The sequence below is a fragment of the Ostrinia nubilalis genome, chromosome Z, assembly GCF_963855985.1.
Source record: "Ostrinia nubilalis chromosome Z, ilOstNubi1.1, whole genome shotgun sequence".
Lineage (NCBI taxonomy): Eukaryota > Metazoa > Arthropoda > Insecta > Lepidoptera > Crambidae > Ostrinia > Ostrinia nubilalis.
In genome coordinates this window covers 5,513,973-5,529,750 of record NC_087119.1, presented here as the reverse complement: position 1 = coordinate 5,529,750, position 15,778 = coordinate 5,513,973, and the positions used below count along the sequence as shown (strand labels likewise).

General features: G+C 38.1%; 1 protein-coding gene and 1 long non-coding RNA gene across 2 annotated transcripts in view; one reads left to right on the top strand and one right to left on the bottom strand.

Moving 5' to 3' along the window:
* The window catches only part of LOC135087045 (proline-rich protein 36), a 53,628-nt gene that overhangs the window by 19,791 nt on the left and 18,059 nt on the right, over positions 1–15,778 (bottom strand). The window contains exons 12-18 of the mRNA XM_063981893.1: positions 14,688–14,877; positions 14,203–14,298; positions 11,386–11,504; positions 10,392–10,470; positions 8,944–9,063; positions 6,907–6,969; positions 539–651 (exon numbers count right to left, since the gene is read on the bottom strand). Coding sequence (XP_063837963.1) covers positions 539–651; positions 6,907–6,969; positions 8,944–9,063; positions 10,392–10,470; positions 11,386–11,504; positions 14,203–14,298; positions 14,688–14,877 — 780 coding nt within the window. The remainder of the gene's footprint in view (positions 1–538; positions 652–6,906; positions 6,970–8,943; positions 9,064–10,391; positions 10,471–11,385; positions 11,505–14,202; positions 14,299–14,687; positions 14,878–15,778) is intronic.
* On the top strand, positions 3,833–4,372 carry LOC135087187 (uncharacterized). The gene is made up of 3 exons (XR_010260698.1): positions 3,833–3,867; positions 3,931–4,209; positions 4,311–4,372. It is a non-coding gene; the product is annotated as an uncharacterized LOC135087187 (long non-coding RNA).

Genomic DNA, 15,778 nt, shown 5'->3' with positions numbered 1-15,778 from the left:
ACTCAAATATTAGCGGAAGAATGGTGGAGAACGTCTTCGTGGATGAAACGATCTATAAATTCGCTTAGCAATATTTCACGGGCTTTTCAACATAAAAAGTGCACATTACCTAAAAAACATATAACAACAGTGATAAGATATCTACTTTAGAAAACAACAACAATTGGAGAAACAAATCAATGTATTACAAACAATTATTATAAAATTGTTCTCGAATAGATTGTTGTCATTCTCTGGTATTGAATCGATTGTAACAGTTTGAATTGCTGTTGATTGTCGTGGACTAAATACAAAATAAATAATACTACAGACAATTGCACCAATTGTCTCACAAAAAGCAGGTCATGTTTAAAAAAAAGTTTGAATTGCCCACAGCGGGGTTCGAGGACGGGTTGGAATGAGTTCAACATTATCTTATTACAGACATCGACTCAAGAGCTTCCTGCGGAGTTGTTCAAAGGAATCGTTGCAAACCATGGGAATAAATCGCATGCAATTTCTCGTACAGAAACAATCAATTTTAAGTGACTTCACTTACCCTGGCTTGTTGGGATCCTGTTGCATCTCGTAGGCGACGTTTAGACCTCCCCACGCCGAGCGGCCGGGAACGTTGTGCGGGATGTGACTGGACATACTAGGCTCCATAGCCGCCTGAAAAACAACACGTTCACGTTACGACAAACATCTTTCAAAGACCTTGAAGATCCCAGAAGTAAAGAAGAGCTATTATCATAACGCCCATTTCAAACGTTTTGTTTGCAAATTGAGCAAAAAAACAGCAATTTCTTATGCACCCTCACCTCACTAGTTAGTCTTTATTTACACAATTTTTTGAAGCACTGCCTACTGTAATATGTGTTGTTGAGTTGTGAGATGTTTCTTCGAGGTCGTCTACGTTTGGACTGAAGTCGGTGCGACTTCTGTTCATAAACTTAAGGCCTCACTTTAAATGGTTATCATTATCAGTTAGCGGATTGGCTATCACTCTGGGACTTCTTGAAGGGTGACTCACTTTATTCAACTTATTCGCAAAATTATACACGTCCGATTGCTCTTTTGTGGGTTATTGTAATGACAATAAAATAACATACATATTATCCCCCTCGACCATATTGCGTGACGTTTAATAACACAATATTATTAGCGAATAGCGTAACCTACAATGCAAAGTATTTTTATATAGGGAAAAATGGCACATACTCTGCAATTACAGAGTGAATCCCTAAAAAGCAGGATATGTGCTAATAATAGGTCAACGGTTGCTGAAAACTATTGCCTGGGCCCAACCCGTTTGCTGGAGCTTTTTTAAATTCTCGTATGAAAGAGCTTTTATTTCTACGTTAAATATTACTTTCCGCAACTACACAACTAAGGATACGCTATTTTCTCTTCAAAAACCTACTACTCTTGACAATGTGTTTATGTTAAGTAACTGCCAAATGAAGTAAGTTATTTTTGGCAAATAAACGTGAATTTAAACAATTTAAATTATCATTTAAATATGCAAATAGGAGTATTCAAACAAGCTGTTTTGGTGAATACCAAATAGAATAATCATATTTATCATCACTTTACAAAAGGTAAATGATTGGGTTTGAGGAATAATATGTGTTATTTCTGTTTATTAAACGTACCTAAATCAATAATAACCTATAATAATAATAATAACAAACACATATCGTGTTACGGGTACGATTAAATTTTACATTTTAATTAATTCCTGCTTATTAATAGAATAAGTAATAGTCCAGTCAATAAAGCATTATAGATGGAAAACTGTAGAACACAATTTCTGACTTCAGTACTTTATTTAGACTAGTTAGGAGGTGAACATAGCAAAAGTCCCCGCCCTTAGCCCTTGAGCCGGCGGGGAGAGGGGGGTTTAAAGGTGCCACTTTTCGGTTTTTCGCTTAATCCTCGGAAACTATGCGTCCTAGTGACATGACTACTTTGAACCGAAAAAAGCATATTCAATTTGCTACAGGTGAGATAGACAAGTTTTTCTATAAATTGTACAGTTTTCGCGGCATCTGCTCTAGAAGGTCTGTAATATTGGAAATTTTTATTTTTGTCTTACAGTTTCCCATCTGGAGAAAATCGACTAAATCAACATTGAGCAATCATTCTAGACATGCGGGACCATGTTAAGCCTAGTTCCTGCGAGGGGACTACACCGTGCGTATATTTAGACGAATCACTTTGAGCCACTTTTGACTCCTCATCACTCAAAAACTACTGTGCATTAACACTTCAAATTTGGCTCATGTGTTGAGACTTGCAAGATATACATCAGTTTCAAATTTCATAAATATGCCTCAAACGGTTCTTTAGATATTGACGTCCAAAAATCTACATGTCTGACCTATAGACCAAACCTAACTAACCACTTCCAGATGACATCGAAGGTTCAAATTTGGCATCCAGAAAGGTAGTTATGTAAATACAAAGGAGCAAATAAAAAACCAGTAAAGGACATCATCCACGTTTCATATATTTTTGGTCCAAAATCAAAAGTGCCGGCCAACAAAAAAAAGTGCTGTATTCTGACAGAATACGTCTGCCTTAGCATTTGTTACTATGGCACCAAAGCCGTAGCTCCACTGTGCGTCGAGTATTTGAGATCTAAAAGTCATCGATTATTCATACATTTTTTGTTCAAAATCAAAAGTGTCGGCCAATAAAAAGAAAAGTGCTGTGTTCAGACAGAATACGTCCGCCTTAGCATTTGTTACTATGGCACCAAAGCTGTAGCACCACTATGCGTCGAGTATTTGAGATCTAAAATTCATCGACGATTCATACATTTTTTGTTCAAAATCAAAAGTGTCGGCCAATAACAAAAAGTGCTGTCTTCTGACAGAATACGTCCGCCTTAGCATTTGTTACTATGGCACCAAAGCTGTAGCACCACTGTGTGTCGAGTATTTGAGATCTAAAATTCATCGACGATTCATACATTTTTTGTTCAAAATCAAAAATGTCGGCCAATAAAAATAAAAGTGCTGTATTTTGACAGAATACGCCCGCCTTAGTATTTGTTACTATGACACCAAAGCTGTAGCACCACTGTGCATCGTAGTATTTGAGATCAAAGTCAGTCGTTTCATATATTTTAGAGCTCAAATACTACGATGCACAGTGGTGCTACAGCTTTGGTGCCATAGTAATAAATGCTAAGGCGGACGTATTCTATCAGAATACAGCACTTTTATTTTTTGGCCGGCACTTTTGATTTTGGACCAAAATGGATGATGTCCTTTTAACATTTTACATGTGATAGATAGATTTTAGTGCTCTAAATATCGATTTTTGGACGTCAATACCTAAAGAACCGTTTGAGGCATATTTATGAAATTTGAAATTGATGTACATATATATATCTTGCAAGTCTCAACACATGAGCCAAATTTGAAGTGTTAATGCACAGTAGTTTTTGAGTGATGAGGAGTCAAAAGTGGCTCAAAGTGATTCGTCTAAATATACGCACGGTGTAGTCCCCTCGCAGAAACTAAGCTTAACATGCTCCCGCATGTCTAGAATGATTGCTCAATGTTGATTAACACCCGTATTCACAAACGATACTTACCTATGCAAAGCAGCAACGCTATGCGAAATGAGACATTTCTCAATGCGTTCCATATGACAAGCCTTTCAATTCATAAACAATACTTAAACGACCCTTGACTATGCAAAATCAGAGAGTTGAATAGAGTTCTGTGATTGGTTCGCTTATGTTACGCACTTCACTCCGCTAACTGACATGACATTCCTGTCATTCAAACGGTGCAACGGTTTATAGGTGTCGTTATTTTGTGGATTTGTGAATTAAATAATATAAATAAATATGGATAAAACTACAACTATCAGGTTTGTATGAATATTTCGATTAATAATAATAGTGAAAATCATGTTTCAATCATTATTTTTCAGATGAAAAAGCTGCCGTTTTCTTCTTCCGAAAGAGAGCTGCTGATTGTAGCTTAATAAGAGAAAGGCCTATTATTGAAGACAAGCATATTATTATCCTCTCTAAAATATCGAGTTGACGAAGCAGGCCTGGGAAACTCTAACAGTGGCTTACAATTCTCAACCATATTTTATGTTTCACAAAGGCTCACACATCAACTGAAAAGCTGCTGGAATAATTTAAAGACCCAAAGAATGAAAGAACTTTCTCAGGAATCAATCAAACGTTCTCAACACCCACTAGTAAGTAATGTTTTTAAAATATATGTATAGTACGTAGATTTATGAGGAATAACTAAGCAGAATATTACTCAAAGGAAATCAATTCATAATTTGCTTTTCAGGTATCAAGAAATTAAGATTAGTAGTAGCAAGAATGAAGATTAATACAGAAACAAGTATCAAACGCACCACATTGAATAATATACAACAAGACTAGGCTTTGCACGAGTTGGGGCTACAAAGAGAAAAAAAATTGATAGCAAGAGAAAATAATTTGTTAGAACATGAAAAAAAGATTTATGATTTACAAATACTCGTACATAAAATTAAATTAGACATTGAAGATTGATGAAAATAAAACTTCATTAAACATTTTATGTTTTATTTGCCACTAGCAACTGATACATTATGTAGGTGGCACTGGAAGGCCTCTAGCAGTTAATTTCCTCAGGTCTTCTTTTATCAGTGGTAAGAGTATTCAGAAAAGTACCCCATCTTTGGAAAATCTAAACTAAATTCGTCTGAATTGTAATAATTAAAGGGATTTTGGGAATCCCGTATCACTTTTCTGGTACTTTATTCTACTTTGCTCATTGATATAATTATCAAATTTTTCTTCACTACTGTAATCCATTGTAAGATGATATTAATCGAATACAACCATAAATAAAGCAAACAAACCTCAAAAACGAGAATAACCTAAAAATTTTGACGTAAATAGACACTATGCGTTGCGTAATACAGCTCCCTGGCTACCTTAGCTTTGCGTTCATTCTAAGGGATGCATAGTGCTTGTCACCACTGAAGTATCGTCTATGAATAGGTTTTTGGGACCCTGTGCGTCCACGCGCACTATGAGGCCTCAAAGTAATGTTTGTGAATACGGGTGTTAGTCGTTTTTCTCCTGATGGGAACATGTAAGACAAAAATAAAATTTCCAATATTACAGACCTTCTAGAGCAGATGCCGCGAAAACTATACAATTTATAGAAAAACTTGTCTATCTCACCTGTAGCAAATTGAATATGTTTTTTTTGGTTCAAAGTAGTCATGTCACTAGGACGCATAGTTTCCGAGGATTAAGCGAAAAACCGAAAAGTGGCACCTTTAAACCCCCCTCTCCCCGCCGGCTCAAGGGCTAAGGGCGGGGACTTTTGCTATGTTCACCACCTAACTAGGCTAAATAAAGTCCCGAGGTCAGAAATTGTGTTCCACGGATTTCTCTCTACACCGTCGTTAAGGCATTCATTGACTGGACTATAACTAAATTATCATTTACACAGAATTTGCCAAATAAACAACACAAAATAACTAAAAACGTCAAAAGCAGGATAATAAAATCACTAACATAACCAGACATATTATCAGTTTAACGATAACACAACAATCAAACACTGGCGTGGATTATTTACTTTGCATTATGACTACACAATATCAATATCGAAAGTGCATTTTGTATGTTTTAGTAAGTTTTGATAAGTTAACAAAGTTTATAAACTTACCATTGCGCTTGATAAAACGTGTTGGAATAATACGAACGTGTATTTAGAAGTGGATTCATACCAACGCCGAGGGCAGAGCACTTGCGGTTAGCGCGCGGCATCGCGGTAATATCGGCATGGGTATGATAAGTATAGGAGCGCCAAATGTTTGCGGCAGATGTTGACCACGCGGCCGCGGGTGCTATACTGAGGCGCACATGTGCGTCTGCGCACGCCTAAAGCTACCACTCGCCGCTTCACACCCGAACCGACTCTATTTCAATGCAACTAGGTTCTATTTTAAATTATAATACAGTTAAACTTCACCGTGCTTTAGGGAGACGAGCAGGTAGAAAAACGCGCAGGTACGCTTGCGACTTGCTAGGATAGGACGCAATAGAAGATACGGTTCTAAGAATTGAACGCACGATTTTTTAATTTATTGTCTTAGGATTGTTTATATTTTTCAAAAATGTACAGTCTTTTTTTTCGTAGTTTACACGCCGCTTTACTTTTTTGTCATAAGTTAATAGTGTCCGTTGTTTAAATAAACAGTTACGTTCCGTAATAAAGTAACTATGTACAGGGGAATGTTCTAGAAAGTTCGCTGGTGATTCTAAAACAATTTTTACTGCCGCATTAAATTGGAAAGTAGTTTTGTATGAGTTTACAGCAAGGCCGCGGTAACCCTATTAAGCCCTTGCAACAGTTGCGTGTGCCCCTAGGGGTCTTGTATTGTGTTAAAGTGTTCCCTACATTTTTTATCTTTAGAAGTTCTTAGAAAATGCTTATCGTTTTGATAGTGTAATCTACACCTTCGGTTTATTACTTTTCTAGTTTGCGTGAGAGAATACAATTCGGAATTAAGATTTCGCCATATAATATTTTTTTCTGAACTATCCTGAAGCCAACAATGTTAATATGTAAATTATGTAATAATGTTGCATAATAATAACTCAAGTTCATTATGTTTTTTTTTACATTTAAATAGTCCTTTTAAGTCCTCGTATAGTGACTTCTGTTTTTTTTATCTGGGTCGATATTTTCTATTATTGTAGCTATTTATTGCACATTTTTATACCTACACTCCTACATAGGTATAGATAACCAATGAATACGGACTGAACGCATTCCATACATACTTTGAACATACATAAATTGGCCCGTCTGTGAGAGTTACCCCGCGTATGAAGTCGCGGGCACATTAATGATAGAAATAAAACAAAATTACACTTACCAGCTTCTGCGGTTGATGGAATATGTGAGGGGAGAGCCTCGACAAGTCTGAGGCAGCGGATACCTATTATGTACATAATAAATCAATTACTACATAGTATTATATGTTTGGTTATTGTGTATCAGGTTCAAACAATGACTAAGGAGAAGTCTTAATAATTTCAGTTAAAATATGAGATTCTAAGACAATGTTTTAAACCATATTATTCTATTTATGTACATGAGGCGTATTTTTGAAGATTATACCAATTTTAACAGACTGTTAATTTAGCAAGGAATGATTCACATGTTTCAAAAATACGACTTCAAGTCAAGAGCGGGCACAGTATCGATTGAATCTTATTGGACGGAACACCTAAAGACAATAACTTGAATCAGATTTTTATTGTTTTGTGCATGCAAATACACCTGTGGTACATATATTATCTTTAAATTATTGATCAAGTTTTAACTGATAGATAGTGATACTTCTCCCGAATAAAATATGCTAAGATAGTGACCCCGGTAGATGTGCGACAGTTTCCGAGACAAACTGATATAATTTTCAAGTCAAAACAATGACACTTATAATGGCCAAGATTTGAATATAATACTGGGTTAACAGTTGCACATCTCACGAGTTCAATCGAATATAATTTAACTTAAATTCTGTAATGGCGGAAGCTAAGCAAAATTACTGAAGTAATTAAATCATGCGCACACGCTCTCCCGCTTGGTAAGCGTGTGTTAGTAAGTTAACGTATAAAGTATAATTATACTTTATACCTTTAACATAGTTTTTCTATGCTAACATGACATCCTCTTAAATCAAATTTGATATAGTTCCAAAATACTGAACTGTCCATGACATTGACAGCGGGGCGCCACCGTCAATACCGGATCGCTGGTTCCGATTTTTGCCATGTTGGAAACCATATAGTTGGACGATGGTAGCGCCCCCCTGTCATTGAGTTTGGTGGAACAGTTCAGCGTGGGTCATCTGTATGCGTTATTTTAATCGTCAAAATAGTTCAAAGTATTCCTGATGATACTAAAATAAATTACATATTTTATACTCATGTTAGTGACAATGCCGTTGGACAATCAAATGAAATAATTAGTTCAGGTGATGGAAAACATTTCACAAACAAGCATTTTTGGGGGAACGCCATGTTATCATAGAAGTTGGATCGTGGATAACTATCACATTAGACTGATACAAAGGACACGCATGTACACACAACGAGGTAAAAGATTATAACGAAATGTAAAAATACATGCAATGAATGAAATCACAAAGGAAACGGAAACAAAATCAAATAAAAAACATGTGTTTCTCAATTTGATACTAATCTAGTGGATATTAGTAATGAAGTGTTAAAAAGAAACCACCCGTCTAGTCCCTCTATGAACATGATCTACTGATAAATAAATATGATAAAAATGTTGGGAAGCCGAATGCGGTACTAAAATTTGGTTGAGTTCTGACTTGCTGATAATGTGGTAAAATATAATCCCTAATTTAAATTTGGTAAGAAGTAATAGCCACTTTTTTCTCTTTGTATCCTACCATTCGCGATGGTTGCGTGTACATCCGTCGGCTCTATAGACACTACGACACGTACGGTGCGAACCATTAGTTTCAAAGGCACCTTTTAATTTCGGTTAAAAAGCCAATTATTGGAAAAGACCCTGATGTGGAACACACATCACAGTCTTGAAATCATATAGGTAATCATCTAGTGTTTTAAAGTAACTAATAGATCTCTAATCGATTTCTTTTTCTATGAATTTGACACAGTCTCCGCACCGTAGGTCTGAAAATATCCTGCCACTGTATTTTGAATCTTTCTTACAGTTTGTAGTGATAAACACTCGTATATAAATTACTGAATGGACAAACTCCATAATCAGTGGCGTTTAAATGTAAGAGATCGACTGTTGAGTAATAAAAGCAATCAAAACAGTGGTAGCATACAACATCGAGTGTCTAATAAATTGATCGTTAGTATTTTGTTTGTTAGCAACTGCAGCTGTCAAATATGAAAATGCCAATAACCCTTGTCTGTAATGGTGGAACCTGCGCGTGCGTCGAGAGGTTGAGTCCATGGCTGGTAGACGGTAAGGGCACGGAGACGAGCAGCGACCTATGCCCCTGCACATTGCGCTCCTTCCCGGCCTACACAACCCACGCTATTAGTACTAGCTAGCGTTAACACGGTAGGGTCAAGCGGCCGCGGTACATCATGCTAAGGTCGGATTTTTATTTCGTGATCGTAAGTGTACAGAACATCGTCATCATCATCAGTAGGACAGAAAATGACATGTTTATGTCTTGACTGCACGAATCTTGGGACGCCTCAGATCTAAAATATACATTAAATATTGAGTATATAGATTACATAGAATTCTTATGTGTTTTGAGGAATATTATGCATTTGAAATTAATTGATTAGATGCAAAAAAAAACGTATCTCAAGTGTAGAATAGTCTAATAATCAAATTCGCAGGTTTATTACAGGTTTGCAAAATTGATGTTTATTGCAATCCATATTTTTAGATCACGTCATAAAAATCCAACTCTATGCTTGCTGTTAAGCGACAAACTAGGGAACACATATTTCTTTTTAACACTCACGAGCTGGTTAGAATTAATGTCGTTGTTCATGTAAGGTAATCCAAATGAGTGAGCCCTAGAAATACCTAACAAATAACGTTAAAATATTATTTTTTAGACAAATGAACTCGGAAACAATAAAACAATAGATATAATATAAAAATTAATAAACAGAACTTGTCTGTCCTTAGAATAAAGGTACTTTACAGGATTTTAGAAGAGATTAAAAAACTCAAATCGTGACGACACACTCGTGGATGCAAACAAACTGTTGAGGGTAACACAATAATGCAGCTCATCGTAACTTGAGTTTACTTATCAAACTTGTGACGTTTTGTCCACAAACTCAATTACTAAAACTCAATTTTTAACATTTTTGAGACGATTCAAAACATATTTTAAGTAAAATGAGTCGTAGCAGCTAAATATGGATTTACTAATAAATAAAAATAGATGAAAATATAATATTTTTAAAAAGCAGGTCGCATTTTATTGCTGACCCAAAGATCCTTCTTGAAATAAGTCGAAGCGTTTAAAATTGCGTTGTTATTGAACCCCAAAGCGTTGCCTCATATAAAATTAATAACGGAAGCAAAGCTGAAGCATTTCACCAAACTGTATACTTTAATCGTGAATAAGTAATAGGATCTTTTCAAGATTTTAAATCAAAATAAATCATGCGTCAAAAATATTTTTGAATAAAATCTGTGATTGAGCTAAACTGAGTATGCAAATTATTAAATTTGAATATACTAGCAGACACAAATTTGATTTTACATGGGAACTTTAGGATATTATTTGATTTGTATCTGCCAATATTTTCGGTGACATTAAAAAAGACTGATACGAACTGATACACAATGAAGCGTAAAGTCAATGTTGTAACTAACCTGTGGGGGAGGTTGGGGCGAGCGAATTGTGGACGCTGTATTCATGCCGCTGGGACCTGGCATCGGGCTCGGCAGGTGCCTGAGAGGTACACAGTGACAGTTGAGATAGATACTATAGTTCCAAAATACTGAACTGTCCTATCCATGACATTGACAGAGGGGTGCCACCGTCAATACCAGATCGCTGGTTCCGATTTTTGCCATGTTGGAAACGATATAGTTGAACGATGGTAGCGCCCCCCGGTCATTGAGTTTGGTGGGACAGTTCATCGTGGGTCATCTATATGACACAACTAGTTTCCTAAAAAAAATTAGAGTCCGTCAATTTTAATATCAAAAAATATTGGACATTTTTAATTGTTAATCAAAACAATTACAAAGTTATAGTGCGGTGAAGTTCCGTGCTACGTCACTAAGTGCTGCACTTTTAAGCACTCTTTGACGTCACGGGCCTGTTCTTTTGAACTTTGGCGCGCTTTATCTCTTTTAATTTTCATTAGTTTGATAAAGTGAAAAATACGTGTCCAGTATTTTTTGATAAGTTAGCTGACAGACTAATTAAAACTGTTGCTTTTTTACCTAGGAAACATCCTTATTGACACAGCACAACATATTAGAATCGAAGGTCCTGGCTCGGCAAATGTCTGTGACATTTGAGACAATATCATAACCAGGTTTGACAATTGACAAACTGCTTACATCACGACATTACAAACGGAGGTCATGAACCTTCCGTCAGAGCAATAACAATCTTTTACTGGCAATACTTTATGCGTGTGGGTGTACAATCAGCGTCAAATTGTTCGTGACACCCAAAGTAAAATCCCCACTAAAATTAGGCGCAATACGCTCGGCACGCAGCGTCGAACAATTGAATGTTTGAATGTTTTTAAAACATCCACATTTAAAATGCTAGTTGGTAATAATGTATTTAATTGTTATGAATTGTATTTGTGTTTTCTCTGTAAGTTGATGTAAAAAATGTAAACCGTACCTGGGGCTAGGGTTGGATGCCGGGCTGTGCGCAGGCGGCGGCGGCGGCGGCGGCGGCGCCGGACTCAGGCTCGAAAAGTGTGCGGGCATGGTCACTGCCTCGGATCCATCCGTCTTGGCCTGCGAAAGACACAATTTTTATAGGGTCCCTTCAACACTCTTCATTGGCGTACCTAGGGCCATTTTCAGGGCACGGCCCCTGATATGCCATGTTACGGGCGGGGGGACAACCCACCACCACCCATGGCCATACCAACCTTGCGGTTATACTGGCCGAATCGCGGGAGGTATGCGCGGAATTGCGGCTGTCTAGGGCAGATTGCACTCCACCGCGCCACACTTCTTGACTCCCTACAAGTTATTTATCTACGTCCTTGTCCCTATGATACAGTTATCCCCCTTCTGGGGCCTGACAATCACTCCACGGATGACACCATCTGGTGCCGTGCAGCGCTAGCGTTCCTCCTCCTATGCCAGCCGTACGCAAATTCGCGCAGCCGGGCGAAGTTCGCCTTCGAAGAGACGAGATCGGAGTACCAGGCAGGTCCGGGTCGGGGGGAGGAGGGGATCCGTATAATCGTATACAAGCTAGCACTATGAACTATCATCTTCAAATCAGTAGCCCAACATCAGTAGCCATGCCACCCCGGCCCCCCCGCTATATACGAAACTCTTCGACTGTGGTGACTTATGCTGGATTTCTATATTTAATCTTAATCCAAATTGGACGGATTTGGATTGTCAACTGTCAAATTTTAAAATGTTTTTGGCCAAAATATCTGCGGTTTTTGATGTTTTTACATTTTTATATTGTTTATAAGACTATTTAAACAATATCAAAGTGTAAATGCATCGAACATTTTGGAAATCTAATCTAAAACTGAATTCAATTTGACAGTAATTGTAATCCGGATTTGGACAAGGATTGAATATAGGAATCGGGCGTAAGTTTGTTGCGGCACTTCTTCTCAGCACTTGCCAAATGTTTGTACCGAAGCGCTGGTCGGGCAAAAAGATTTTGAGACATGTAAAGGTTCCTTAAGAGTGACGCTTTACGTTTTTTAATAGCCTAAAAGATTTTAAGTAATATTTATTGTCATTTTTGTCTGAATCTGTTGATCGCAGCCCTGAATATATAGGTATGCAATGTGTAGGTACACATTTCAGAAAAACACAAATGAGATTCTAGACGCGACAAAACGTGAGACAATGTATTCGAATGTCACGTGTCTTGTATTAACAGACAAATTATTGAATTATTGTAGTCGAATGAATACATGAATAAGTTATCATTTATTTCTCCACTTTCTCCAATCTATTTTACTAACGCCGGCTCAGGAAAATATTAATATAGGAAGCACTGTTATCTAAATATTTACAAATAGCTTATTTGTACAATGTGTTCGCAAATAAACGCAAAGTGCGCGACTTATGCTAAAATTACAAAAGGAAGTTCTTATCTAATCCCGGAAGAGACCTCCTTAGGTGCACTAGATGATAAAGACACAACGTGTTGCGCAAATATAAAGATTACGATTTTAACAAACTTTAAGCATTTTCAGTTAATTTATATTTTCTTACCACCAACACTAAGATGCAAGAAATGGGAATATTTGAATAAATTCACACGTATGGTTTTTGCAATACAGTTTAGCCTTTGAAAAGCCGCATTTATTTTACAGAACCTTGCACTGCGTGTCACACAGAGGGGAATTTAGTCCAAAATTCATTACATCAGACATTTAATAGTGTTATTTACTCAAAAAAGTATGTTTAATTACAACACACAAAAGACCTCTTGCGTATTGTGATAAAATTGATATGGGGCCGTCCATATATTACGTCATTCTAAATTAGGGGGGGGGGGGGGGGGGGGGGGTTGGTCTGCGGATGACGGTAAATGATAGATAGGGGGGGGGGGTGTTTCGAAATTGACGTCATTCTTATTTATTTATTTATAGTTTATTGTTCACCTACAAAAAGATTATTTCTAAAAAGAAATTTCTTCCAGCACACCTAGTAAGTGAGACTGCAAATGTGAGAGGCGGCTAAGGCGCGTACAATACTAAAAAAAACTCATAATAAACATACATAATGCAACATAGATGTACACAAATACAGTATAATAACTACAGATAAAATACTCTAACAATAATATTACATACAGTGGCGGCGTAGCATGGGTTGGCACCCGGGGCGATCACCCCCCCCCCCCCCCCCGTCACAAGTCCTATGGCACCCCCTGGTACCCCCCCAGGATTTTGGGGTTTCCTACCGATTCAAAGACAACCGCACCCCCCCACCCCCCGTATCATGACATAGACCGCAGATTTGCCATGCAGATGTGCCAGGGAGTACTAATCTGCGCGACTTGTGTCACCCCCTGATGCTTGGCACCCGGGGCGGACCGCCCCCACCGCCCCCCCCCCCCCCCCCCCCCCTTCCGCCGCTACTGATTACATATAATACTAGCTGCCCGCCCCGGCTTCGCCCGTGGTACTTACATGTATTATACATATAAACCTTTCTTAAGAATCACTCTATCTATTAAAAAAAAAAAAAGGTGATTCTACAAGTGTTTTAATTTTGTCAAACTGGTAATGACGTCAATTTTGGGAGAAGGGGGGGGGGGGGGGTCATTAAGAAATGACGCTAGGATGATTGTAGGGGGGGGGGGGTCTAAAATCTGAAAAAATCGATGACGTAATTTATGGACGGCCCCTATGGTCTTCTGGAATCTGGAAACTAATCTCAGCCTATATTTTCCAGTGAAACCTATGAAAGGTTTTTATAATTCGATAAAGGTCATAAAAAGTACCTTCTTAATAATTTTATCCATGGGGTCGTGTTGTATCTCGTTGTTGCCGGGATGAGGCCCCTCCCACACGCTCGGTGGTGGATTCACCTCGTTGGGCTATAAAACAAAATAATAATCATGAGAACATGCACACAACTTTGAACATTATGTCAACTTAGATTATGGCTCATTATTGTATGGGTTTGGTAGTTCACATGTCTAGTACGGATTAAAGTTAAAATAAAAAAGTTTATTTAATTTTGACCAAAACTGCCACTTATGAACGTCAAAAAAAGAAAAAGATACCGTAGATGCGTATTTAGAGGGCAACTTTAGCGTAACAAAAAGTATTATAGCAGTAACGCTACCCTATATTGCCCTGTCGAATTATGTCGTTCAAGGACATTGCTATGAAGAGGTGGGAAATTAAATCCTTTTTTGTTTTGGGGTATTACCTTCTAGAGCTAGTGTGACCTGGAAATATGGTACTTAAACAAGAAACTTACCACTACTTGCGGTGCGGTGGAGGTGTAGTCAACTGGAGTAGCAGTAGGCGTGTTAGCGGCAGATATGGCTTTGCGCTTTTTTGTCTGCTTGGTGTCGATCGCGTCTGTGTTGGTTATCACCGACTCCTGGTACGAAGACGGCGGCTTGCTCGTCGGGATACTATGCACCACTGATGTAGTTATAGTTTGACTGAGGAAGAAATAGTTGTTTTGTATGAAGAAAGTAATAAAAAATACAGGTCACCTAGACCAATTAAGTTCTTTTTGTCTAGATAGCGGTTAATATAAAAAAAAACAAGTTCCAGACAATGTTATCTTTGTTGAAAAAGCGTAAACATATTTTCTTTCTACATGTGGTACTTACACACGTCCTTGAGTGACTAACTAGAATGGCTGGTGTGTCTCAATACACAAAAAGCCCCAGAACCCTTATTATGTGTGCTAGGCATATTATGTGTGCTAGGCATATTATGTGTGCCGGGTACACTAAAAAAAGCTGAAAAAGCTGAACCCAGAAACCATGAGACATAGTTGTATAGATTATCTGTCCCATGATTGGGCTGGATATTATCTGTGACTACGTCGCTGCTTTCAGTAAACATATTGTCAACCATCATCATTTAAAAGATGCCCTGAATGCCCGATCAACTGCACAAAGGAGGATTTCCTGAATGCTGCCGACAACGCCACTCTTGTAGCGGAGTTTTACGGCTGACACTGTGTAGGTTTGTTGTCGACACGATAAGCAGATGTGGTCAGCAGACTTATTGTGCTTCCCCGGCCTGCTAAGTTTCATTGAGACCAATGTAGTCGTGGTTCACGCCATTCTCACGTCATCATAGTACCAAGTAAGACAAGGTAAACGAAAAGGTTTCGGTATACACGCCCACACCAACCAACTACCACAAGCGTCTCTCTGGAGCTGTTCTGGGCCCTAACCTGGATACTGCCATTTTCCCCCAATACTACTATAGATCGTTTCATCCACGAAGACGCGCCCCACCAATCTTCCGCTAATGTTTGGAGTGTTATCGGTACTCGCACACTACAATAATGGCGCTCGGATTGCTCGGATCAAACTCCCCGCACCC